The 27187-nt window shown below is 39.0% G+C and overlaps 2 protein-coding genes across 2 annotated transcripts in view; one reads left to right on the forward strand and one right to left on the reverse strand.

Moving 5' to 3' along the window:
- The first annotated feature begins 129 nt into the window (after positions 1-129).
- On the forward strand, positions 130-7510 carry FAM162A (family with sequence similarity 162 member A). Its single transcript, XM_042810900.1, has 5 exons — positions 130-205; positions 1185-1310; positions 3495-3603; positions 5915-6023; positions 7272-7510. Exons 1-5 carry the CDS (start codon positions 190-192, stop codon positions 7362-7364), a joined length of 453 nt encoding a protein of 150 aa, XP_042666834.1. The 5' UTR covers positions 130-189; the 3' UTR covers positions 7365-7510.
- Positions 7511-11684: 4174 nt separating this feature from the next.
- KPNA1 (karyopherin subunit alpha 1) overlaps positions 11685-27187 on the reverse strand; it is a 50741-nt gene continuing 35238 nt past the window's right edge. The window contains exons 11-14 of the mRNA XM_042810899.1: positions 26118-26243; positions 16449-16576; positions 15483-15661; positions 11685-14073 (exon numbers count right to left, since the gene is read on the reverse strand). Coding sequence (XP_042666833.1) covers positions 13886-14073; positions 15483-15661; positions 16449-16576; positions 26118-26243 — 621 coding nt within the window. The 3' untranslated portion in view covers positions 11685-13885. The remainder of the gene's footprint in view (positions 14074-15482; positions 15662-16448; positions 16577-26117; positions 26244-27187) is intronic.

Below are 27187 nucleotides of genomic sequence, written 5' to 3' on the forward strand. Positions count from 1 at the left end.
TTGGCGGGCGGCGCGGCCGGAGGTCGCCGTCGAGCTGCGGGAAGGGCGGCCGGCCCCGAGGGGCGGGTCGGTCGGCCGCGAGCGGGCCCCAGCGTCCAGCCGCCCGCCTCCAATCGCGGGGCCGGGGCGGAGCGCTGCGGAGCAGTGACATTGAGGGGAGCCGCGCAGGGCCGGGCGGCGGGCAGCGACATGTGGGGCCGCGCCGGTGAGTGGCCGTCCCGGCGCGGGGAGCGGAGCGGCTGCGCTTTGCCAGTGCCGGGCGGGTGTCCGTCCTCTCTTCGGGCCGGGGGACGCGTAACGCGGTGCTCGGCGCCTCCGAGGGGTCCCGGCCGGGCCGTGCGGGTCCCTGCGAGCGCCGAGGTGCGGGGCCTCCGGGCTGAGACGCAGACGGGAGAGGAACGGGCTGGTTCTCGTTGTTGCTGGTCCTCTGAAGACCTTGGACGCTGCTGCATTCAGGAGGGCACTGATCCCTTTTCCCCCAAAGAGAAGACATTTTCCTTCATAAAGAAGAAAAAAGAATGCAATTTATTTTACGTGCCCTTTTATCTTCCAGGGTTTTTTGTTTTGGTTTGGTTTTTTGTCTTTGGGTTTGTTTGTTTGTTTATTTGTTTCCCCTCAGAAATGTTTCGTTAATGAATAAATTAAGACTTTCTTCAGAGCACGTTTATATACGTAAGGTGTTTTGTCCAGTGAACCGCAAAGCACCTGTCCCAGGTCCCAGCTCTGTCACTGGGAGTGACAAGATGAATAAAACGTGGGTGTACAGCACTTGGAAGAGTGCTGCCCGGAGCAGAGCGTGTGGCCGAGTAGATAAGTTCCTTGAAGCGGTGTTATGTCTTCTGCCGTAGAAACTGCTCATAGGCTGTAATCGGTCATTCTTATTATTCTATATATGCTTAATAGACAAACTCAAGTGATATATTTTAGAATTTGTAAAACTGACCTTAATTTCTTTATTAGATTCTGATGGTTTATAGAGTCATCTTTAATTTCTTTATTAGATTTCATGGATTATTATATCTGCGGTTTCTTTCATAGCATTAGATTTGTACCTACTGCTTTTATTTCTTGTTTTCTCTTGAGGCCGGGGGGAGGAACAACCTCTTACCTAAAAGCCAGCCTTCTCACTCCATAACGTTCTGAGCTAGACCTAGCCCCTGGGTTTCCTCTGCTTTCTCCTCCAGATAAGGCTGTTAAGCTGCTGGAAAGAAACATTCCCTCCTTTCTGAGGATGGGTCGGGGAGTGGGGCCGAAGGTGAGCAGGAGGCTCTGCAGCAAACCCCAGGAGGAAAGTCCAGTGCAGCCAAGAGGTAAGTTTGTGATAAAGACTATGCTATGTTTCTTGCTGTCAGCTGTTTAGATATCAAGGCTGCAGTCATCTGAACAAGAGCCCCTGCTTTTGGGAGAATTAACTCGTATTAGACTGAAAAACTGAGCATTAAAATTGGCAGCAAGATCTTGAATTTCTTTTTTTAACAAAGCCAAGAGGCAAATTTTCTTCCTGTGACAGTAACAGCTTCTGCTTTGTAGTAGGTCATTAATGTCATATTCAATGTATGGCCCTATACTCTGAGGCTCTTCAGCTGGAACTGACTGTTCAGCCCTAACACAAACAGGGTTTAGGAACACTGTACCAGCTCAATACTTCTGCAGTTTTTCGTAGTAGAGCCAGCTCTAGCTGCTCACAGGCCTGAACATGCCCTGCAGGAGAGAATCTGAGTTACTGACTCAATTCATACTTAAGGATGGAGTGGATCAGGGAAAGATGAGGTCATGAAACACTGCCAATGGGACAGTTATGGTGCTCTAATCAGATGCCTGTGTTGTTACTGGTTCCCTTCTTGACCTACTGAAGCTAGATCAAAGCAGTGTACAGATGTGAAGCATTTTGCATAAATGTTTAAAAAAACAAAACAAAGCAAAACACATCTGTACTGGGTGAGACCAAGAATCTCTTTAACAGTGTCATGTCTCCAGTAGTGGCCGATAAAGGGGGACCCTTACATTTCTGTGGGAACTAAAAGAAATAGTGATGGATAGCAAGGATCTAAGGGCGAGTATAAATGAAACATGGCACTGCTGTCGCAGAGACAGTGTCTTTGTGTTTAATGATCCTTGTCAGATTTTTGTTCTGTCAGTTTGTGGAGTATCTTGAGGCTGAAACTATTTTTAGCACCCGCATCCCCTGGGAAGGGGTTCCTCAGCTGAACGGCACAGTGAGAAAACATCTACTCCTTGCGTTTGTTTTTGAATCTGTCATATGCTGTTTTTGCTCTGTTCTTAATTCAGTACTCTTTCCAAAGCAGGGCATTTGTGGTCCACATTCGCAGCATCACTACAGTTCTGGTACCCTCTGTTATGCTGGAGGGGTATTCAGTGGGTGTTTTTCCAGGCTTGATGGGTTTTGGTGTAATACAGTGTTTGTTCTGTGGTGGTCACTCCACACCTGTGATCACCCTTAGGAATCTTCTCTACTCATTGCAAACCAACTGTTATTGAGACAAAGGCTCAGTGTTTCACAGGCTTTTCAGAATGCCAGACTTGTGTTTTTGTGAAGTGACATAGTAACACTGTTGTGTTGCTCATTGTTCCTTTCCTTATCATGGCTAATAATACTGTTTGCCTTTCTGTTCTTGAACTTTTCCCCAAACTTCTTCGAAATCCCAAGGACTGCTCCTGAGCAATAAAGATTAGATTATAGTTTGTCTTTTGTATGTGAACTGGAAGTGCTTCTTATTTATAAGTGGAATTCCATTTGCCCTGCCACTGACTCAGGACTCTGAAGGCCTGCAGCTCTTCTCACGTATCCATCTTCTTTATGGTTCATAATAACTGAGTGTTGTCAGCAAACTGTGTATCCACACCACTTCCCAGGTCATTAATGAATCCACCAATTCATTTATGAACATACATCCATGCAGAATCTATCCCATCCCATTATTTTTTTTGTTTGTTTTGTAGGCTAGATTGTAATGTTACTTAAGGAAACTTTTCCATACTTTATTTTGAGCATTTTGTGTATGGAGGTTGAAAGCCTGAGATGAAAATTAAGGATCTGGTCTTTGCTTATGATCACCTGATTGTTTATACCTACAAATAAGATCTCTCTGACTTCCTGGAAAACTTAAAATTCTTTTATGCTATGGAATAGGATAATGGCTTTTCTGTAGCAGTTCCATTTGTTTTCTTTGAACTAATTTAATAGTAGTGGAAATACTATCATCTCGCAGTTTAGGAAGCTTAGATGCTGGAGCAGGTTCTGCAGATTTAAAACTGAAGAAGGGAGGCCATGAACAAGATTTGGCTTTCCCAGCTAACCTGCCCTCAGTTTAATTCATGTTCAGAGGTTTATTAATCTGACCGTGCAATAACCTTTTTGTTTTATAACCAACTCTTGCAACTGTACATACAATTCTGGGTTATTCAATCTAACTGGTTAGGGATTCAGCTTTTCTGATTGTCTTTTTTGGTTGGTTGGTTGGTTTTTCTTGTAGGTCGGCCTGTTTTCCGGGTGCCTGGACACAAGCCTACAAACTGGGAGAAGAAATGTTTGCTGTGGGCAGGCCATTTCAAGAAGCCAGAGGATATACCAGAGGTTGTCTCGTAAGTGCCAGTTTCAAAGCTGAGAAAGAGAAATTGCCTGCATAGGAATAAGTTGTCTGAATGCAATTCCAAAATACCTTTTTTGAAGGAGAAGGGGTTTCCACAGCTGAAAATCCGTATGCTGCTGTATCATCTTGTAGATGAGATTATGTGACCTGGAGAATTCTGTATCGCTGAGATGATTTACATGTAAATCATCTAGGTATTTCCTGAAGGGATGGCCAGCATCTATCATTGTTTCATTAAAAAAACATCACATAGCAATTAATTTTTATTCCTCCAATCAAAGAAGATCTTTGCAAATATTAATGATGATCTTTTTCTAATGCTTTCCTTTACATGTCATAGCCTCCTATTGCATCAAACTTTCTTGATATAGCCATAAAGTAATTGAAACTCACGTAAAGTATTTATTAATGAATGTCTTGAGGGCAGAGGCAGAGGGAAAGTTTCCCCATTGCTGCTGGAATCCAATGTTACTGCCTTGGTCCCTGTGATATAGAAGATAAAACAGGATGTTCTAGTAGAGCTATCTAAAATGAAGATCAAATTTAACAAAAGCAATTTTAAAAAATGCAATTATCAGTTTAAAAAAGCATTTCCAGTGGCATTTAAAAGGGAATTCTTGGCTTTGGCTTGAAGGAAATAGTTCAGCCAAAGTTAAGAAGGGGATCAAGAACTACAAAATTACAAAAACTTTTAAAATGAAAGTTGTGTTCAGATGACTGCCTTTTCCTCTTGTATAGTCTAGGATACCCAAGATACTTCAAAAACTAACTAGTAGAATGTTAGATCTACTTCTGCATGTTTCATCTTAAATGTATCCTGAACCCAGGTTGTTCATCACAGATTATTTGTAAGAACGAATGACCTGGAAGCTAAATTATTAGCTTCATGCTAGATCAATGTGTTCTCTATGATCAGAATTTTTTTTCAGATCAGTACTCTGAAACTGTGATCAAACCACTCTTGCACTCCTCTTCAAAAGAAAGACCAAAAGCTTTTCAGTTCTTACGTGACTCACCATGCCAAACCATCGTGAATCCTTTCTCTCCAAATGTAAGGGTTAAAACATGATACAGGATTCCACATTCACTCATGATTGCATACAGTGTTAGTAACTCAGTCCTGTTAATTCCATTATCTGTTAGGCTTAGCATACAATTATTTTGTGCCATGATGTTGATGCTTTTCAATGTATAGTATGCCAAATTTAATCAGCGAGCATATTAGAACTCCTTAAGAAGGGAGTCATCCACTCTATATTCTGCAAGAAGAGTTAAATACTTAGGAGTAGGTCAGTAGTTAGTGTGGAAAGCACATCTGGACGTGTTACACTTCATTGGCCCTTCTCGTATTGATACTCCTAATACACACTCTCCATTTACTGTAATTGAGGTTTAATTTGGTAGAACGAGCTTCACAACATTTGGAAAACTTTAATAGCTATTCCTGTTGTGGAAGATTTCTCTTAGAAAAGATGACTTTGACCAGCTTACAATCCTCCGTGCCTCCTTCATTCTCAGGAAAACAGATTACCTGAATGAAGTCTATTTCTTCTAGCAGGTGGGAAGTTGTAGCCACTGGTATTCTACCAAATCCTGTTCAGAATCTCCAGGCATGTTCTTTTCAGCAGCCAGTGTGAAATTTATAAATAGCTGTAGTAGAGGAAGCCTTCTTTGGAAAATATAAGGTACCATAAATTAAACCATTTTGAATCTCAGGCAAAAAGAATTGCTAAGCTGTGATAATATGCTCCTGTGCTCAGGAAACGCAAACAGTTAACATTTTATTCCTTCTGACAAATGTTTTTTTTAACCATTCTTCTGCTATTGAGGGAACACACATTTTACAGTTCTGGAATACACTGCAGTTCTAATGTTGATAAGGTACTTGCTGTATTTGTAAACTTTAGAAAGTAGCATCATAAACCAGCATTATAAAAATATCCTTTTCCTGTCTTCCCTGTAGTGAACATACATACTGAGATACTGCAGTGCACTCAGGTGGTCTAAAAAGGCAACATTCTGTAACAGCTGAATAACTGAAAATTAAAAATGTTTTGTGTGTTTCCAGCTTTGAGAGGAACCCCTTTCTTACCATGATTTGCATCTATCCTGAGGTAGCTCTCGAGATCAGACCAGCCCATTCTTGTAAAACCTTGGGTTTGTCTTTTTGTTGTTGGTGGTTTTTTTTTGTGAAACTAAGTACTGCTAGTGTAACGCACAGACAGCATGCAGGAGCAATCACACAGCTAGCCACTGGTTTATTTAGGTCTTCAGTAATGAGTCTTATTTTATTATTTCTTGAGGATTGAAGTAATCCGAGCAGCACAAACCACTCTGCGGGTGAAGTTCAGCTACGTAATGATTGCCTTGACAATACTGGGGTGCATAGCGATGGTGATCCGAGGGAAGCAGGTAAGCATAAATTTTTGGCTGGTGAGTGCAAATGCATTTTAACAGAACTGTTAACAGAACTGTTGGTCCTTCCGGTTCCCCAGAAGGTAATGCTCACTGATCATTAATCTGGATGCTGATCATGCATCCCAGATCAGAAAAGGGTGTCATCAGTGTTAGACTCTATATACAAAAACAGTTTTTTCTCCCACTGCCTTCCCAGCCCAGCACGATACATCACTCACAATCTCATCTTGCACTTGCAACTCCTCAGTTTTGCAGACAGGCTGCAAAAGTTTGAAAGGAAAAATAGTTTTCTGTTCTGTTAGTCTGATAGACAGCTAAATGTTCCTTGGGCCAAAAGGATCCATACAGTTAATTGTGTGGTGAACCTATTACAAATCACAGTACCTCTCTATGCGCTGCAACAGCAAGTAGTGTTTCTTCACCCAGACTGAGAATTCTCAGTCTTTAAAGTGGGGAGTTATGGTAAGCACTAATTCTGTGCTCCTTAGTTGTATTAGAAAAGTCTCCCTTTACTCTTAATGGAACAATTTTTTTTTCCCAGTTACTGTTTAATTGAAAAAGCTGTATATTTAATAGAAAAGCCCTCAAGTGCTGTAGACACCGAGCAACCATCCTCTCTCTACTCCTAGGCTGCCTTTCACTAAAGCCATTCTTCTGATTACAATGTTTCACTCTTCTTTCTGTTAACATTTCCAGGTAACTTTAAAACTGAGTCTCAGTGCCAGCACTATAAATTATTGAAGTGGTAACACTTCTACTTGTCTGCATTCACTTCTCAAAATATAAAAGGATGCATCATTGAAATTAATCAATGGAAAGGCTTCTCCTAGGCACTAGCAGAAGAAATCAAGGACTAACAATTTCCAGAAGTTATTCCTCTTAGGTTCACAGAGTATGAGCACAAACACTGGAAAAGAGGACAACTGCTTTGGGATGTTAGTTTTCACAGCAGCTGTAATCTATTATACTTAACTTTTTGTTGCTCTGACTTCTGAAGACCAGAGATTAGTATGAAATACTGACCATAAGCAGAGAGTACATCTGCTAGTGCTATTAACAGAAGGCCTTAACTTATTCCCAGAGAAATAACGAGTTTAAAGTAAAATTATCTGGATGTTGAATTTTAACCCTCTCTTTTCCAGGTTTTGCCTTGGTAAGGATAGGCCAGATATCTTGTAAGCAATTCATCTCTGTGGCCCTTTAAGTGACACTTTCTACTCATGCTTTGTCATTATTTTGTAGGCTGTAAAAAGGCACGAAACTCTTACAGCCATCAACCTGGAGAAGAAAGCTCAATGGAAGGAAGAAGCTCAGAGTGCACCTGCTAAACCTTAGAGGAGAAAAGGAAGAAACCAAGAATGGGGAAAGAAAAGCTGCTGTCCTTTTCAGCGAGTTGCATCTTTTTTGTGTTCAGCGTTTGTGTTCAAGAATGAATGCATTATGCTGTAGTCATTAAAAACAAACATCTGTTTTCTTCCTGATACCTTTCCTCCAAACACTTTTTCAATGCATTTAACTTTACTTCATTCATTAACTGTATTATAACTCATTACTTCAGTCACCCACTATTGCTGACTATTCCAGCTCCCTTCAGAAAGAATACTATATGGATTCTATATTTACAGGCTCCCTAAAACTTTCTGCATGAGAGAACAATTATTAGGCAAGTCCTTGACATGAGAGTAATTGTATGAACTACATTAACACCGTCAAAATGATCAGAAGTTACTGGAAATCTTGTTTACTTATTTTAGGTCCAATATATTCTCGCCTTCTTTTGCTAAAAAATGGGAGAGGGAATGATAGTGAAATAGCATTCTGCAGAAACAATGTGTTGTAAATAAGAACCACATTTTTTGACTTTTTTTTTTTTTTTTTTTAACACTGAGTTAGCAGTGAGGTAAGAGGAAATTAAAATTAAGAGAAGTGTTTTAAAGAATACTGAGCATCAGCTTCAGCCTGTGCTATCCTGTTGTTTACTTAGAGGAATAGGAGAAAGTCAGTCAAGCATTTCTGCTCTCTGGTGCCAAGCTCTTTTTCAAAATTTATTTGGATTTATTTGCATATTTTCCCTTTAAATTGCCATCTGCGCTTTCATGATGCTAACCTCAAGTTTCAGAAGCAGACCCCCTTCCTAATAGCCCTGTTTCTGGCATCATGTCACAAGAGTTGCATACTGTTTGTGCTAAAGAGCATTCAGCAGTTGGAGACCAGTATTTTTTCTTCCTCTCAGTACAGCAGACTGGGATCATCATGGATGTTCAGATGTATTTTCCCAGGACTGCCTGTTAAGTGGCCCCCAGAAACTCCACAAACAGAAGAGGTATGTGTTTGACAGATGTAGTTTGTGAATATTTTGTAAGCACAAGGCAGATAGTTTTTCCTGAAACTTTTCTTCCTTGTGCTACTGAAAATTAGCAACATTGCTGAAGAAATTAAAAGTCCTTCAAAAATGCAAAGGATTGTGATTTTTTGGTGCAGTATTTTGTACTGTTCTTGATGGCAAGCAAGCACTGCAGTCCATCTTTCCATGAATTATATTTCTGGTTACCCTTCCTACTGCTGAGATGTACTCAATCAGATACAACATGCAGTCATTCCACAGAAGTCACAACCAGCAGGTGATGCCACGACCCATTATCATATTCTAAGACAATCACTGCAAGAATGTTGTCATGCAAGCAGAGCAGGCTCTCATATATTTTCCATTCAGTTAATACCTAGTGGTGGTCGTAACTGCAGTTATGTGAACAGATCTTTCATGACAGCTTTTGTTCTTTGTTACACTACTAAGCATATAGGTGCCTGTGCTTACGCTGAATAAAACCAAAGAGCAGAACATCAGCTTCACAGCAACCTGAAATAATGCCTGGAGAGAAATTTGTGATTTGATTTATGCTTGGTGATGACAGAACGTAGAACTATGCATCTCTCAGAAGTGTTCCACTTTCAATAAGCACCTCTGAATGCATTCTAGCAGGTATCTCATCTATTTTTGTATATAAATCTTAGAAAGCAACTCACCAGAGCAGCAACATTGATCAGTTTTTCCATTTCAGACAGTATCTGTAACCTTTATGCCCTTTTTTAATCAAAAATTGAACTCTGGTCCAGTAGTCCAACTGAAGCTCCATGCAGTAGCAGTCATACCCTTCCCTTATGAGTCTGGTATCCCCACAATTTCTGCATCTACAAGAAAACCTGAATGTTGCTGTGCACATTTGTGTTTTCTTTCAGCTTCCATATAGGCTCAAAAAGCCTGAGCTTTATGCCACCCTCCAACTCACCCCAACCAATGCAGGTTTGGGTTTTGTTTTTTTTTTTTTGCAAGTAGTTTGGTAACATAAACATTAATCTTTATGAGAGGAATAAAGAAAGAAACACTTTCACAGTGTGATAGCCTCTGTGAAAGCGTTTCTGAACACAGACAAATGTTTAAGAAATATATGTATACATTAGACTGGCCGCTTAGGCAGTAATGTGCAGCTAACAAGAATACCCTGCACCACCTGATTAGGTCATACCTTTAGCCTATGCTTTTTATAACACTTCACGATGAAAAAGAACATTAAGAACTTAGAACAACATTTCATTTTTTTCCTCCCCTTTAGCTTAGTCTGAAACACCATTTACTTTTATTCCAGAAAGTAAAATTACTAATTCCACACCGTGCACCTTTTAATTGTACCTGTTCCATATATGTCTCAATCCAGTGCTCAATCTGCCAACTTGAATGCTGCCTCAGAAGACCATGCAGGAGCACTAAGCACATTGTCATAGTAGTACAAAAAAAGATCTTTCTTATTTTCCTACTAAGATTCAGATACCTAAAGATCTTAATGTTTCCTAGCTAAAATAGACATAGGAAAGTACTAATCACATGTTGTGACAATTCCAGACGAAAAGAAACCATATTGGAAAACACAGGGAATTACTTAAAGCTTTTCAGAGATGCAAGTTTGCCCAAAGGTACACCAGTAGTCCCAGAAATCCTCAGGGAAGCACACTGACGCACAACCATGAGCATTGTTGCTTTTGGAGCTGGGTGGGGGGGCTGGTTCTTCAACAGTCTTAATGCTGCCTGTTACAGAAACACAGGGTCAAGGACACCTGTTTTCCTGGGTCAGTGCCTTCCTCCTTTCCCGTAAGATTAAGAGACAGGACTTCAACCACCAGTATTTGGTAGCATCAAAGAACAGACACAGAAATAAAACAACAAGCTAGCCCCCAGGCAGCAGTTGCCTCAAATAATTGTTTTGCCTGTGTATTCCCAGAAGCCCCAGGCACTGGCCCTGCCTTAGTTACTGAAGTTCCAGCAACTTTCTGCCCTACCATCTTGTGTATCCTGAATGCAAGAGAGCAATCTTGCCTGCCATGTACCACTGGAAACTTTACCAACAGAGCGAACAGTAGCTCGTTCCTGTTTGCCACATAACATGAAAGGAACTTCAAACCTTTTTAACAGTTGTTGCTCCTAGTTTTTAGCATCCTTCCTTTAAGTCCTTATAGCAACACTGAGAACGTTCCTGTAAAAAAAGTTTCAATAAAGCTGAGTATGAAGTTGACATATTTCTCCCATTTGTACTCAAAGGTCTCTTTTTATACCTATGAGAACTACGTTAGCCATACAGAATCATGCCAGGCAATCAATGGTCAAGTGGTAATGTAAGAGGATCCTCACATTTTTTCAGAAGCACTTATCTTCCAAAACAGAGTCTTTACATGGGGCCCGAATGTTATTTATTAGATGGGTATGTTACACCACGCATTTGGCTCTATCAAAATACAAACAGTTGGACTGCTCTTGGTTTACCAAGTAATTCTGATCAGTCTGTATCAGTAAGCTCTTCCTTTCATAATGCACAAATCTGTACTCCCTTCCACACTCCTGTAATTTGCAGCCTTCGTTAGAAATTTTGTTTCTTTTCAAGTCATTAGTAAGACTAAATAAAGCAAAGACAAGAACTGGTTGCTGGAAGATCCTGATGGAAATACATTCAATTGAGCACCATTTAAAATCAAATTGAGACCTATGAGTTTAGCCACATTTTAATCCATTTAATGTGTGCCACATTGACTTCTGTATTGTTTTAGTTCTCAGTCAAAATATAATGCAGTACCAGTCAAATGCTTTACACAGTGTAAGTATATACAACAACAATGTTACCTGTGTCAACCAAGCCTGTCACTTCAAACAAACATATCAAGTTTAAAGATTTATACTTATCTGCTCTGAATTCACATATCCACTGCAAAAGTAACAACACTGGCTAGGCTCCTTACACAGGAAGGCACACCATTCAGCTTAAATGGACTAATTTTTTAATTTGCTCATTTAGAGGCAATTGTCATTTTTCTCTTGGGGGCAGGGGAGGGAAATGCCAATGCACCACATTGTTTTCACTAGCCTGGAAGAGAAAACACTTATATATATAGATATATAGATATGTATATATATACACACTTACGCATGTGTGTATATATATATACACGTGTGTGTGTACATATGTATATATACACACAAGTGTATATATACACAGAATATACATATATGAATATACAGAATATATGCACACACACTTCGCTCAGATTTGTTTACAAAATATGTAGCATTTTTATACCATCCAATAAGAGGTAAATGATTTTAAACAAATCTTATAGAAATGACATGTTATTGGAAATTTACACGTAAAAAAATCCAGCACAAAAAAATCCAAAAGCTAAAACAAGATTTTGCTACTAATCAGTGCTTCTATCACCCTTCAAGAAAAGAGAAACACAGTTATTTATATGTGATGTAAAGGCAACATTGAGGGTTTTTGTTTTTAAATTAACCACCAAATTTAACCCCCTAAGATTACAAAGAATCAAAGTTCATTTACAGATCAAGTGCAGTAAACTAAATGTTCCTTCAGCACAAAGCAGCACTAGAAAATAACTGGGAGAGGGAAGGGGGAGGCCAACTGGCTTAGCTAGGGAGGCAGCAGGTGGCTTCTGCAGCAGCCACACAGGTCAGTCTCCATCCTGAAGCACAGACAGAACCAAAGATTGTATTTAAATAATGATGACGCAGAGTTGATGTGTTCAGGCCTTTGCCTAGCTTCTTTCAGCACTTTGACAAGCATTTTATTTATTTGTATTATTCTGTATACAGTGGACTGTTTTTTGCTTTTGCAGTGGCTTGTCACTGAGAGGAGTCATAAGGAGGATCTTGCAGACAGTTCTGCCACTAACATTTACCACAGGTACATGACACTGCAGATATCAGAGGCATTTTTGAAATGTTTACACTGGACAAATGTGTGTTGCAAATGTTCCAAATGGCTTGAAAGAACATAGCCCATTGCTGGGGTTGAGGGAGGCAGATAGCCTGGAGAACCCATTGCCTTTACAGAAATGGAACTGCCACTTACAATCACATGGCATGTCCCCCTTTTTGAAGAGCTTGGTGTCAATGTCAGCTGAACTCAGTGAGGAGTGGCCGGCCTTTGCATCAGATGTCTGTGATCCAAGCATCTTGCGGAGCCAAGAACATGCTGCTAGCAGAAGGGCAGTCTACAGCTGTGGATGACAGCTGTCATGCAGTCAGCAATGCCTTACAGATGTCACCTGTAGGAATCAAGCATTCCATGCCAGTTCACCTGAAGTCCCATAAACAGCAGAAGAAATAATGAAATGAAAGGGCCAGGTGGATCTGGGTGTAATATTGACTATCCTTTGAGCATAGAGTCATTTTAGTTCTTAAATATGAGGCTTGACCAGTAGGACTCTTTTAGGCAAGTTGGAAAGGAAGCTCTTGTCTTGTGAAAATGAAAAGGAGATCTAACACTCCCTGTGCTAAGTTTTACAAATTAAGATTTTGTGTTCAGAAGATAATTTTTCAGAACTCAGTTCAAGTCAAGCTGTGTAAAAATGTTAAGAGGCAATAGAAATTTTTCAGCCATAACTTTACAACCAAGGACCAGACTTTGTAGCACAAAGTCAGGAAGGGCTGGATTTTAAGGTAGGCCTGGCCGGATTATACTGTGCTGGCAAGCAAAATGAGAGTAGTTTCTCCATTCTAAAAGCTATTTCAAAAAGTCATTTCTGGGGAAGTGGTAGGAGTGACCTATTCACAGGTTCCTTTTTGTGGATGGAAAGACTGAGAAGATACGCAGATCTCCACAGTGGTCTGCAGTCCACATTGAGAGCTCAGTGTTGAGAAGGGGTAGGGCCATGTGTGTTCAGTATTCCTAAAAACCAGAAAACACATCCATTGGAGCTTGTTGTTGCAGGGGATAGAAGACTTATTCCATTATTTGCAACGATCTATATTCCAATAGCTCCAGCTGGCACATACAGCGAAGGAGATACATTCCATATGAAGATTTAACGCAACTCACACAGCGATCCGAGGAGGCATCCAGAGAAAAGTATGGGAAATGAATTCAGCCACGTTCTCAGAAAGTCTGAAAGTCTCCCTGGAACTGCAGGCACACACTGCAGTAAATACATGAGAAAGGCAGCCTTACTTTGGATGCCAGGAGTGCGGGGGGCTAGTGGAGGTGGGATTCTTTTCCTGTAATAGGAGCAGGGAATATCTCAAAGTATAGAAATGTGCCTCAACCTCATGAAGATGACAGTGGAGAGGTTCAGAATCTAGAGAAGAAGTGTGATTCAGGCAACCCCTTGCCAAGAAGGGGGCATCCTGCCACAGAGAGCCGAAAGTTTTCCAGACGTATGTAAGAGAATGTGCACAAGGCAAGCAAATGAGCGCAAACAGGGTTATGGAAAACACTGAGAGAATCACTCCACAGGTGGCTTGTGGCTCGACAACAGGATTGGCTAGGTAGAGGAGCACACGGCACAGAGGCACCTCAGAGCTGGAAGCCTTCCATGGGAGCCTCACACTGCTGGAAGATGTACTGTTGCTGGCTGAGATCCACCTGTGGGGCAATGCTACTGTCTTCATCCTCTGTTCCAAAGTAGTGCTCAATCAGATCAAATGCCTTCTGATAAATCTCTTGATTCTCATGGCTCTGGAGGAACTCAATTTTGTCGAGGCCTGCAGAGAAAAGAAGTGTGCAAAGTTACAGCTTGGTGAAGCATTACAACTAATGATCATATTCAGTCTATTTTAAATATCACATTCCATCAATCTTTAGAAAAAGATCTGCACATTTCTGTGACATTAGGTGGCTAGGTAATCAGACATCTCTGTGGTCAGCTATATCTGTGCTAAAAGAGTGTATGCGTATATCAATGGGGAATTCATGCTTTGCCTCTCTACTGTATTGTCCTAGAAACAAGAAGAGGGGACAACCTCAGTCCCCTCAGTCCAAGTGATCCAGAAGGGCAGGAATCCCCTGGGTCCTTCAGTCTAGCAATTTCAGTTGCTGTTAAAAGAACCAACACTCACCTGGACTCCTTCAGTCAGAATCTTTCAGAAACTTTTTATAATTTTTTTTTAAATAATTTTATTCCAAAATCAGAGTTAAAACTAACTGGTTTTACTGTGCAACTGGCACACATACAATGACTATATACCACAACTGAATTGACATGACATAAACACACCTTTATAGCCAAATTATATATGGATTGCTTGCCACTTCAGTATTTTTGAAAACATAAGGAAAGCCATGAGCTTATAGACAGGGAATGCAGAATGGCCCGATAGCACAGTGTGCTAAGAGAACAGAGGATTAAGACCTCATGAAGTGGAGAGCAAGCACACTTACTGTATTCTTTGTACTTAGCATATGGAAGAGAGAAGCCAGTCGTCTACAAAAAATGCATTAAGAAAAACCCACCAGTACAGCAAGAGTGTTAAATGGTGAGTGACTTACAAGCTCTTCACCTGCAGTCTTCTGCTAAGATAACCTTATTTACGGCATGAAAAAATGAAATTAAGTTGTTCTCAAAGATACTTAATTGTACTGAGAAACACTGCTGAGGTGGAGAAACAGATGTACCACACAGGACAGAAAATGTCCAGACTCAGCTGAGAGGGCCTTTTAACAAGAAAACTAACCTTAAAGAGTAGCAGTAACTCAGAATCAGGATGAAATGACTGCAGTAAACACCACAACAATAGCAAAGCAAGGGCAAAGCAGGAAATTGCTGCTGCTGGCAGAATTCTGCAAGGCAGCAGAGAGGGAAAGGATAGGCCTTAAAACTGTGCAACAGAACAGAGCTCCTAAAGTTTATCTGCTGTGGAAGGAACATACTACAGGCTGAATGATATCCAGAAGGCTTCCTCAATGTGAAAAAGACAGGAAAGACCATCTGCATACACTGTCTCAAGCTACATGCAGAAAAAGAAAGTAAATGTTGAAGTACACTGGTGGATGGAAACTTGTCTAAGAACAGTTAACAGTGATAAGGAAATCAATTCAGTCTCATCTACTGAAACTCTAATGGATCCATGGTCATTGCTTTAAAACCTGCCATGCACAGACACTTTGCTCATACCGTATGCTTCCTCAATAAGAGCGCAGTAAGGATTAATGCCGGCGCCGCTGCGCTTGGATTCCTGCTCTCCAAGCCTCAAGATGTTCTCCAGCCCACTCAGTGCCACTTGCACAATTTTTGAGTCCATTACGGTAAGGAGGTCACAGAGTGGTTTGATGCATCCCAATTCTACTAAATATCTGAAAAACATTACAAACAATTAATCAGGTTCTATGCAAACTTACAGCAGATACTGTCATTTAAGCATTTAGTGTCAAGGACTAAGAACCAAAACAATCAGATGAAATATCAACTTGATCAGAGAAAAGAGAAAAAACTACAGACAGGTATCTGTATCTTACCAATTCTGCTAAAACACTGAAAATATCATATGCATCTTCTATTTTACATATTTCTTTATGTATAATTTAATTTTCTAGCTTGTGCTTATATACATCTTTACCTGTAAGTTTTAAATGAATATTATTAATATGAACTGCATTAATTTGTTACATAAGTATTTACTTAATACAAAATCGCATGTAAGCATAACATACTAATATAAAAAACAGGAAGAACAATGCATATGATGCCTCAGTTTGCCATTGCCTCAGGGGCTTGGCCATAGGTCTCTGAGCCATTGCTCTCCAGTCTTCTAACAATTTATTACATTCTGAAATGATCACTGTGAAATAAGTTTAAATTTTAATCTTTTTTCCACAAAAGAGAAATGGCTCAATTAATGAAATTAAACATTACAGTTGAAATTCTCATGTGGTTTCTCTATACAGGAATGAATGTCTCATTCACAACTCAATCCAAAAAGGACATCTCTGTAGACAAACACTGGAGGCACAAAATTGTACACAGTGCCTGTCTGTACCAACTCTTTATAGAAAAGTCGTCCAGTTTCTAGATTACTGATTTGACTCCTTGAACAAGAACTAGTTCACCCAATTGCACTGAAATATTTGTACTATTTCATACTTGATCTGTTCAGCAGAGCCCCCAGATGTTGCATTTGTGATTGCCCAAGCTGCTTCCTTCCTTGTTCGAAACTCAGCCGTTTGCAAAATATTTATAAGAGCTGGAAAGATATGAGCATCAATGACTGTCTGCAAAAAAGAAATTACATATCAGGGTTATAACTAGAATTAGAAACAAATTCCTAGTGCTGGCTCATTTAATGTCTATGCTCAGGATGACACATTAAACAATGAAGCAAACTTCTTAATGGACAAAAATCAGCTTATAGTTTTACATTCAAAACCCAAATTATCTCTGGGTAAATGATTATTCCAAATTGAACAGATCAGGTAAAACTACCTTCATATGTAATGTGCCACTTAATTATATTTTGACAGCAAGAGAATGCCATATTTCCCTAACTTTTCCAGATAGTGAACCACTCAGCTATTAAGTCAGTAAACCACTAAGTCATTAGGATTCCCTAAAAAGAAAAAAAAGAGTTCATAAGCCTGTTTTGTATGACACTCTATTTTGATTGGATTAGACAACAGGGCAAAGAAAAAACAATTTTAGAACTAAGAATTCTGCGAAGCAAGCAAACACCAGTATGTTCATTCCTGGAAAAAAGACAAAGCTACAGATGGTTTGATACGATGCTTAACTGCATAGCCTATCAAACTCATACAAGTCAAATAATATTTAGCAGCTCAAAGTTTCTAATAACTTCCGGAAAGAATGTTCTGCAGTAAAAGACAGATGAAACCGCTTCAGTAATACACCCATGATAAAGATTTGAAACACTTCCCCAAGGATCACTAGAAGAATCAGGAGCTTAGGGTACATTTTTAAACAACTGTTTTGTAAGCACATCATCATAGAATTGGTAACAACACATTCAAAGCCAAAGAGATTCTTTGCAAGGAGCTCCATAAAGTGGAACAGACTGCATCCAGCATAAAGTTACAGACAGTTCTCTTTCTTTTACCCTTCCTGCTTATCTGGGCATCCATGCTGCATGAACTTGCAAATCCACACGTGCACAACTTTTATCAACAGTTCCATGAACAGTCTCCCTTACACAGAATGTCTGCTTCTATAAAGGAAACCCGTGGGCCACAAGTAAAAACACTGCACCAGTTTGACAACCATCACAAAACACAACTTAAAGGAATTCAACAACAGAAAGCTCTGTTTGCTAGCACTGAAAGGTTTCTTATTTGCTTTAGATTTGGCGGAAAAAGTGCTAGAAGAGTGAGAAGATTCAACATAAATCCTTTTCCACTTTCTGCACTGATAAAGGTACTAAGCACTACAATCTCCCCAAGCTTGCTGCCAAACTCCACCTTCTGAAAGGACAGTAGCAGACACTAATAATGGAATGTAAGAAACCCCGATACCGTGGTTTCATAACCCTCAAGTATGTCTCCAGGATTCACTGATCAAAGTGCAACTTCTTCGGAATCGATAATAGCATACTTTGAAGGAAAGCCTTATTTAGCATAAGCTTCAGTGTGGTGGGAAAAAAAAAATACTAATAAAGAAAATAAAGCATTAAAGGAAAAGTGCTTGCACCATCTATTATTTTAAAGCCCGTGTCTCACAGCCCTTTCTACAGTGGTTTTTCTTGAACAAGAATACACAATCTAGCTCTGACATTTTACGTGGAAACAACATTTATTCTAGAAGTAGGTCACACTTTCCTCTCAAGTACATTTATTTACGTGATAACAGAGAAACACTGAACTACTGAAATAGATATCTTTTTTCTCTTGAAGAAAAGCACACCTCAGGCAGAGCAAAACCCTTAAGGATTGTGGTAGGATGAGATCCTACAACCAAAGATTTTAAAAGTGGTAACTTGAATGACTTTTTTCCCCCTCTTACCACAGTCTGTGTCTGATATGGAAGTGTGCTGAAAACTCAAGTAATGTGGTGAGTATAAAAAAAGCGCTCAAGCTCAATACAGCTCTTAGGTAAAATGAACTGTTAAGGGACTTCAGTTCAGTAACCGGTCCTTGAAAAACCTAAGATGCTTTGGCCATTCATGAAAATAGGTGGGAAACTTCTTACTAGCTGCAAGGCTAAGGATACTTAAACATTCTTTCTGAGCAGATGATGTACAATAACTTTCTTATTTACCTATCTTCTAAGTATGTCTGAAATTTATAAAGAAATTTGGTAACAGCAGGTCAACAGAACAAAAATTTAAAGAAACACTTCGAAAGAACACATCATTTTCAGCATCTCACATGGATTTGTTTAATCCAAATTACCATTGTGCTTGAACACAAGAACAAATTATGCTAACAATCTGCTTTCAAAAGCAAACAAGAACAGATCCACAGGAAAGTAAAAACTCTTCATATTTTTTCATCTTTTTAAACTTCCCAGTTGCAGCAGTGAGTTCTAGTTTGACTCATCTGAAGGAAACAATGTGCTTGTGTGTCCTGAAGACAGCACAGTCATTTCTCTGCTATCTCTTTGATGACCTTGCTCAAAAGCCAGGAATAATCAGACCCTGCCTGTTCACCTTCTCAAATGCCACTCGTGTTTCTACAGCACTCTATCACAACTCCCTCCACTTAAACCTTACTCTACGTAGTTGCTCTTCACATGGAATCAATCTGACATTTGATAGTCTCCCTCAACATCCGTGCCCCATATATCTCCTGAAGATGGTTGTACACACAGTGCAACACCGAAGAATTATACTACAAATGAATTAGGAATTTTGTTTTGGTTTTATCCCTTTCCTTGGCATATAAAATAACTGTGTTTGATTTCAGGCTGCTACTATGCACTGAAACAGCATTTACAAGATATATTATCCGTCTGTTTTCAGCCCAATAGCTAATGCAGAGCCCATCCTTAAAACGATGAAATTAACACCAAAATTTATGCTCAACTGCATCCCTTCAGATACGCTGAAACCATTCTGACACACAACAGAATCTTGCAGAGAACTAAAATTGAATTTGAGACAAAATCTTAATTTTCAAATTTAATTTCAAACTGAATTGTAATACTCAGCCCTTCAACTAATCTGGCCCTCACTTTTAAAGAGTTTTTGTTGTGTCTTTTGTTTGTTTTTCTAAAGATGGCACTCGAGTTCTGAAAACTTCCAATAACTGCTCACCTTAGAAACATTCCATCCTTTTTATTTCTTCTGATCAAGTTTCTTCACTTGATAATAGCTTGCTTTAAAGAACAGAGCTACACAGAAGTGAATTTTTAGAGTTTTATTAGATCTGCATCAGTGTCAAACCTAACTACTTTATAGCCAATTAGGGAATAACTCTTCAGCAGTAGAGTACTATAAGTCAATACATGAACTGGACAGCACTAGCTGAATTTTCTCCTCCTCATTTGAGTTTCAACAAATAAATCGCTTATAGTACACAAAAATACACATATAGTATGCAAACATCTACACATGATTCAGCACATGCGCATGAAAGTAACCAAGTCTTACAGTGTGATTGTGTTTTCCTGCTCCTGCAAGCTGTCTCAGTAACTTTAGCAATTCAAAGATTACAGTCACTACTCTATCTGGCAACTGTGAGTACATCCTCCTCCTGCATCCTCCTCCTTCAGGCTGGAAATTTTATAGGTTTCACAGTAATTTGTGATCCAGAAAACACTTGAGATCTCAGTTCTAAATGACTTTTATGTTGTTTACACAGACACTAAGCCCATCCACTCCAAATTGTTTGTAAAGTAAACTTCTAGATTGTTTACACAAGGTTGCTACCTCTTCTCAGGAAGAACCTGCAATGTAATAACAGTACTGTGTTGAGGCGTCTGCAGCTGTGAGTCTCTTCTACAAAAAAATACAGTAACATGAACTGCTGAGGTTTTCAGACAGAATAAATGGATGAAAGGTACTCTAGATCTACTGAATTCCATACAGCATGATATATGGATTTACCACACACAGAAGCTTAAAGCAGACTTTTATTGAAACACTAATCTAAAACTCTTTCACCTCAGTTTTGCTAGTCCTCAGACAAATATGACATTCTCAGCAATACCATATCTTGCTCTTAAGTCCTGCCACTACAAAAGGAACAAAGGTTTTAGAGCATTTGTGCAAACTATGGCATGGATCAATGTAATTTATACTTACATAACTTCATAGTTTGCCTGTGTAAACAGCAACATTGTATGCAAACTACATTCTTCCTTTTCTACAGCCCCAGTCTTACTGTGGCCTTCACAAAACAATTTCTAACAATTCTCAGCTTGCATCCTCACCCAACTGATAAAAATGCATGTCATTCAGTCTATAAAACCGACACACAAGGTAGCATTTGCTACACTTCCCCACATCATATTTCAGCAAGGATAAGAAACTCCACAGAAAAATATGGCACAGATCCAGATGCTACCATGCACAGCCATACTCCATTGTTCCAGATGTTCATGTGAGAATTTAAGGCATGTAAGAAAAAAAGTGGTAAGTTTTTTTTAACCTGCCAACAGAAGAGAACTCCTATGATGTCTTCACTGTCAGATACGGAAGGTTGTACCTGGTGTACTGCCTTTCATAGCTTTTCAACAGCTGCGAAGTTAGACAACATTTTCTGAGGCATCTGATAGCCTTTCATACCCTTCAGAAGGGTCGACAGTCAGGATTTAGCTTCAGTTGTGCAGTTCTCCTTCTGATTCCCAGGAAGATGTAGTTCCCCTTCTCCCTGACTGGGGAAGCTATCCACTGAAGTACAGCAAAGCTGTATACAAACTAGGAAATTAACAAACAAAAACTATACTTAGTGACAATCAAGACTGCATCAGGATATACACATCCAACCCAAACCTTAAAAGCACAGAAATAAAGAGGGGAAAGACTGCTGTACTCTATCACACTTTTCTGTTGCCTAAACACTGTTTGATAACACACTCTGAAAGGCTTTCACTTCCACCTTTGGAGGAGAAAAACACACAAATGCAAGCCTCCTGTGTTCTAAACATTAAATACACCCAATATAGCACTTACTTCCACACACTTCATGCATGTTAACTTACATTGCCTTAACACTAGAAGAAGTTTATTGTGTTTGAGTGCAAATCTAATACAGTGATAGACTGTCGTCTTATCTTTTAGAAATGGCAGTGAAAGCCTTTGGAGTATGCTATCAAACAGCAGTATAGACAGTATGAAAGTGGAAATGAATATAGGAGTCCTTCCCTCTAACTTTATATTTCTATGTTTACGAGTGGGTGGATGGAGGGAGTGTAATCCAATGCAATCTTAAGCACTAAATATAGCTTTGTCTGTTAATACTGGTTGGATAAAATACATATTAGATTTACTAAAATATTTCATTTTCTTCTTGTTGTTCAGAAGTGATTCTTAGATTGTGGTTTGAGCAATACCCAAAATTTCCATACTATTCTAATACACTTCTCTGGAGCAATAATCCACTCATAAGAATAGATTATAAGTCACAGTAATGTTGTTTACTATATAAAGCAGGTATTCAACTTTTGGGAAAAGCTGAAATTACAGTTATTTGCTTTCTGGCTAAAGATTGTGCTTGTTCAAAGTCAGTACAGCAGAAACTGGAATAGATCTGGCTACAGTTTGCCACCTGCCACAGGAACTATCAAACAATTCAGAAGTACTGGGGAAGATGGAAAAGAAATTTAGTTTAGAGCTGCATCTAGTATTTCTTTCTATAAGGAAGATCAGTTCTCAATAAGTGATATTTTAATTCATGGCAAAGTGTAAAGTTATCTTTAAAATTAATTTCTACAAAGTAAGAATAAAGCAACTCATATGAAACAGGTTCATCCATGCACTTATTTCAATTATATGTTCTTCACAAATAGGAATTATCCCTAGTCCTCACTGCTACTGAAATCAGACAAGGATTCTACTCTCCATTTTAGCATAGGATCATCTTCAAGAATCTTTACCAATCAGCATATTCCAACTTGCAAAAAATTATTATGAAGTGTTTTTCAGCTCAAACATTTACAATGATTGACACTGACTAGAAGTTACCTGAAGCAATATCTCAGAGAAGGAATTTTGTGAGAAAAGCAGACATAACAGCTCCAGATCTGATAGGAGGTTTCATTACACCTTAAACTTCACAAGACGAAATCTCCAGTCAAACTAGACTTAGAAGAATAAGAGCTTTTCTATAACCTTCTTATACATCTATGACGAGACTTTCAGCATATGATAATCACTGCAATTACACCTGTAGTTGGCTAATTTGTACTTCCAAGATAAAATGGCCTCAAGTATTCCAGTCAAGCATGCTGTAAATATTCTGAAACAGCCCTTACTTCAGTTTTCCTCTAATAGGCCTCCTCTTGAGGTTTCAGAAATGTAAGCCTCAGGATAGATATTGCTTGCAAAATGCCACAATCACCTGGATAGTTATCTTCCACCCACGATCAGAATAACTACTTATTTCCATTTCAGTTTTATGGCTGACAGCATGGACTATATTGGCTATTCCCCTGAGACAGCCACTGTTTCACTACATAGTATTCGTTCAAAGTTCAAAGGCAGTTCAATTTGTCTGAGCAGGGACAAATGGGTTATTAAAAAAGGAACTATCAATTTCACTTCTGAGAATTTTCTTCTCACATTTTTTTCACTGGAATTGGACGCAAATACTCAACATACAGCCTTCCAATATTGTCTGTGGCACAGTCTAAGGCAGGCTATGTTATGTTTAAATTTAAACACACTTTGTGATTTGCTTTACGCTACATTTTCTTCACGATGCAAGAGTTCTGAGAAAACAAGCTTCCGTCCACACAACCACAAATATTTTTCTATGCATAGCTAAGGGTTCTTCTCTACTTCCAAATGATCGCTTGCTAGAAATGAAGGTGCAATGTTAATGACTCATGGGATTACTTCTGCCATCTCTGCCTTCTCATCTCCCTTTCCCAAGACAGAAAGCAATTCTATCCTGTTCTCAGTAGAAAGGGAACCAACCTAAACAGGCAATAAGACACCTTGAAACATTCCAAAAAAACACTACACACACAAAGATGTACCTAACAATTCTGTTTTGTTACATACGACAGATTTTGTCAGATGAAGATACTACATTATCACGTCATTGGGAAAAAAAAGTTGGGACGACAGCTTTAAAAGATAGAGTCTTACAAAAGCTGTAGTTAAGATTTCATCTAAATCCTTACTTTTGGATGTCTGAGCAGTATGTAACAGGTGTAAGACTGCTGTGCTAACAAGGACAGCCACTACTAATTGTTTCACTTGAACAGAATGATATGGAACAATGAACGTAGAAGGCACAGAAGTTATTGAATTACTGAAATAGCTTCTAGGTGTACAAATTATCTCTAAAACTTGAAAATGAAAATAGAAAATCTGGCATTTTGAAAAAATGCTCTATTAGAGAACTTTAATTTTTATTGATGCTTCAGATACTTATTTCGTTACAGAACGACTTCTGTGAACACTTTCAATTCTCGCATGCTCTCTCTTCTCCATAGTTTGCAACATTCCTACACGATTATGCATTTTGAAGTACATCTCTGACAGACTTGAGAAAAACAAATGCATTGGGTTGGACTGTTCTGCAGAACTCCTAAGCTTAGAACTCTTAAGCCTCCCAGGAGAAGTAATAACCTAGACAGAAACAGAGAGGAGCAGCACTAAGGTAGTAACTGCATGGGTAAGGCATCCAAAAGATCCTTCACTGAAAGGAAAGCAAAGGCAAAAACATTCTTTCCCTACTACAAGTAGTACTGACTACCTTCCTTGCAGTGCTAACTGTACAACAATTAAAAGTGCTGATACAGGAAGAAGCAGTGACACAGTAGCTCACTTTATACAGTTCATCTTCTTCAACATTCACCAAGTCCACAGATGTAATACATAAGCAGTAGCACAGCCAGAATCAAAATTTTTGGAGCTCTACAAAGGTTAGATGACATGACCATATCCTTTTTGCTTCAAAGAAAAATCACAAAAACATCATCTTCAGTATTAAGAGTAAAATTTTGACTAAGAAAGATAACTACAACTGCAGGTTTCTTTGCCATTGGTTCCACCTCCATTTTAGTCACATACTTGAATCAGATTAGGAAGACCTACAGTGTTTCACCTTCTGTAAGGTTTTTTTCTCTCTTCCTTGCTTTCTAAGACGAGTATCTCTTAAGTTAGATAAATACCCACACTCAATTCTAAGCATCTTAGGAGAGACTGAAAAATGTTCTTGAAAAGTCTAATCCTTATTTTCTCTTCTTTCTGAGAGGTAGATGAAGATCTCATTTGAGTCAGCAGCTGAATGTGGTTTATGAAGAAGGTATAACTTAAGAGATCATAATGACCACCTGCAAAGCAGGTATTATACTTTTTTTTTTTTAATAACAAATTTTCTACAGAAATAATTCTCTCACTTTGATGAAGAATCATAACACTTCGTGCTGACTCTGATGATACAGAACGAATAATCCAGAGATATCAGATATAAGACTAGTAAATGTTAGACTGCCTTACAAGGAAAAGTATACATTAGCAAAACTGACAAATGAAAAACATGGATATGGCCGAGTTTTTGTGCACCCATGCATTACTTCTGCCTGGTAGCAGTAGTAAAGCAGTAGTAAAAATATTTCTGATGTCTAATATTTCTGCTATCCATTTCTATTCCTCAAAGACCGGATGTCTTCAGTTGGACTTTCATGTGTCCTCAGCAATCTCCGAGAATGCTCTCTCAATCCCATGAGAAAAGCACTGAGAAATATGACTTCAGATAAATTAAATTTGATTTATGTGAGGAAATTTTCATTCAGCTTGACGGTAACCTTGTATATTTCACCAAAATCTTTTTTTGCAACATTTTTTAAAAAGGTACAAGGCATTGTCTTTGAAGCAAAAATTCCCTTAGTTTAGTTGCCCTTAAAATTCCAGATGTAGGGAAAACAAAATTTAGCAGGTTTTTCTCATTTTATAATTTAAGAAAAAAAATCTTCTCTTTAGAGAAGATGGTCAATTTTTTATACCACCTGGAACAAGTCCCAGGATTTCCTTGTGACAGCTGAACTTAAATCAAGACTGAGAACAAAGATGTGTGTTTTTGGAGGCTTACTGTAATGGCTAACACAAAGGACTGAAGCTTCCAATTGTTGTTCTGTGCTATTACATAACATGAAGGATTACAAAATTTGGTATAATCAAGAAAGACAAATCACAAAGTAAAAAGTTTAATATCCTCAATTACTGTTCAGATTAATAAAAAGCAATTTCAGATTTGGCTAGTGCACAATTGCCAGTACTAAGAATTAAAAAAGTATACAAATAGGAATAAAAAGTATTTTACAATGTAGTTCATTCATATCTGGCAGTGAAGTCAAGAAACATCAGAAGTTATTTGATTCTCAAAGTTTGTAGCTTACTCATTTCTTAGTTGAGGATTTCTGTATCTTAGACACTGCCAAATGCATGAAGGGAGTCTACCTCCCTCATAATCTGTTTAAATATTATAAAATTAAATATTCTAATTTGCATCTGAGAGATGATTGAAGCATTGAAATATTCTAATTTTGCACAGAGCCTACAACATGCTTCTGCTTCCAAGTAATTATATAACCACATAACTGTATACACACAACACAAAAAACAGTTTATCACCCGATGTCTTTTTCTAAGCCAGAAAGACAAAGATTACTGATCGTAACTGAAAAGGTTACCTGGATCTGGGCTCTGTTTCCAGCTGTTATATTAGATATTGTCCAGCAGGCTTCCTTTTTGATAGATTCTTTAGGGCTGCTTAGCAAATGCAGTAAACTCTGCAGGGCAGAACAATTTAGAATTACCTGAACACAAAAGAAAAAAGAAAAGCACATCTCAGAGGAAATACAGGATAGAGAATCACCTGGAGTAAGGAATACAAAGTCTTCAAAAGCTAGAAAGCATATGCCATCAAGATATTCCTAAAATGCTTAAAAAAAAATGAAAAATAAAAGAGAAATAAGTATAAATGTTTGTATTCCACATGGTAGCAAGCAAAAAAAAAAAAAAGAGTAGTTTAAGTAACATCAGATTTAACAGGAAATAAAATGGCTTGGGTTGGAAGAGAACTTAAAGATCACCTAGTGCCAATGGCCCTGCCATAGGCAGAGTTGCCACCTATTAGGTCCAGTTACCCAGGGTCTCATCCAACCTGGCCTTGAACACTTTCAGATGGGGCATCCACAGCTTCCCCAGGCAGTCTGCGCTAGTGCCTCACCACCCTCTGAGTAAAGAATTTCCTCCAACATAGAATCATAGAATCACCAGGGTCAACTGTCCACCTACCAACAATATTTCCCCACTAAAGCACATCCCTTAGTACCACATCTAAACGTTTATTGAACACCTCCAGGAGTTACAGGTATAGTGACTCAACTATCTCCTTGGGCAGCTGGTTCCAGCACATGACCATTCTACTAGAGAAGAAATTTTTCCTAATATCCAACCTGAACCTCCCCTGCTGCAGGTTCATGCCATTCTCTCCACTCCTATGGCTAATGATGTGAGAGAAGAGGCCAACCCCCACCTCGCTGCAGCCTCCTTTCAGGCAGTTATAGGCAGTGACGAGGTCTCCCCTGAGCCTCCCCTAGACTGAACAATCCCAGTTCCCTCAGCCACTCCCCATAAGACCTGTGCTTCAGATCCGTCACCATCTTTGTCGCCCTTCTCTGGACACGCTCAAGGGTCTCTATGTCTTTCTTGCAGTGAGGGGCCTAGAACTGTTTATAAGTTCCTTTTAAGCATCAGA

The sequence above is a fragment of the Centrocercus urophasianus genome, unplaced genomic scaffold (assembly GCF_019232065.1).
Source record: "Centrocercus urophasianus isolate 14NV4802_14NV808 unplaced genomic scaffold, USGS_Curo_1.0 seq_12, whole genome shotgun sequence".
Classification (NCBI taxonomy): Eukaryota; Metazoa; Chordata; class Aves; order Galliformes; family Phasianidae; genus Centrocercus; species Centrocercus urophasianus.

What these genes read in the sequence shown, in the direction of transcription:
- FAM162A (XM_042810900.1), top strand. An exon ending in AAGTCCAGTGCAGCCAAGAG is followed by an intron (nt 1,311 to 3,494) that starts GTAAGTTTGTGA and finishes TTTTTCTTGTAG; the next exon opens with GTCGGCCTGTTTTCCGGGTG. An exon ending in TGGTGATCCGAGGGAAGCAG is followed by an intron (nt 6,024 to 7,271) that starts GTAAGCATAAAT and finishes ATTATTTTGTAG; the next exon opens with GCTGTAAAAAGGCACGAAAC.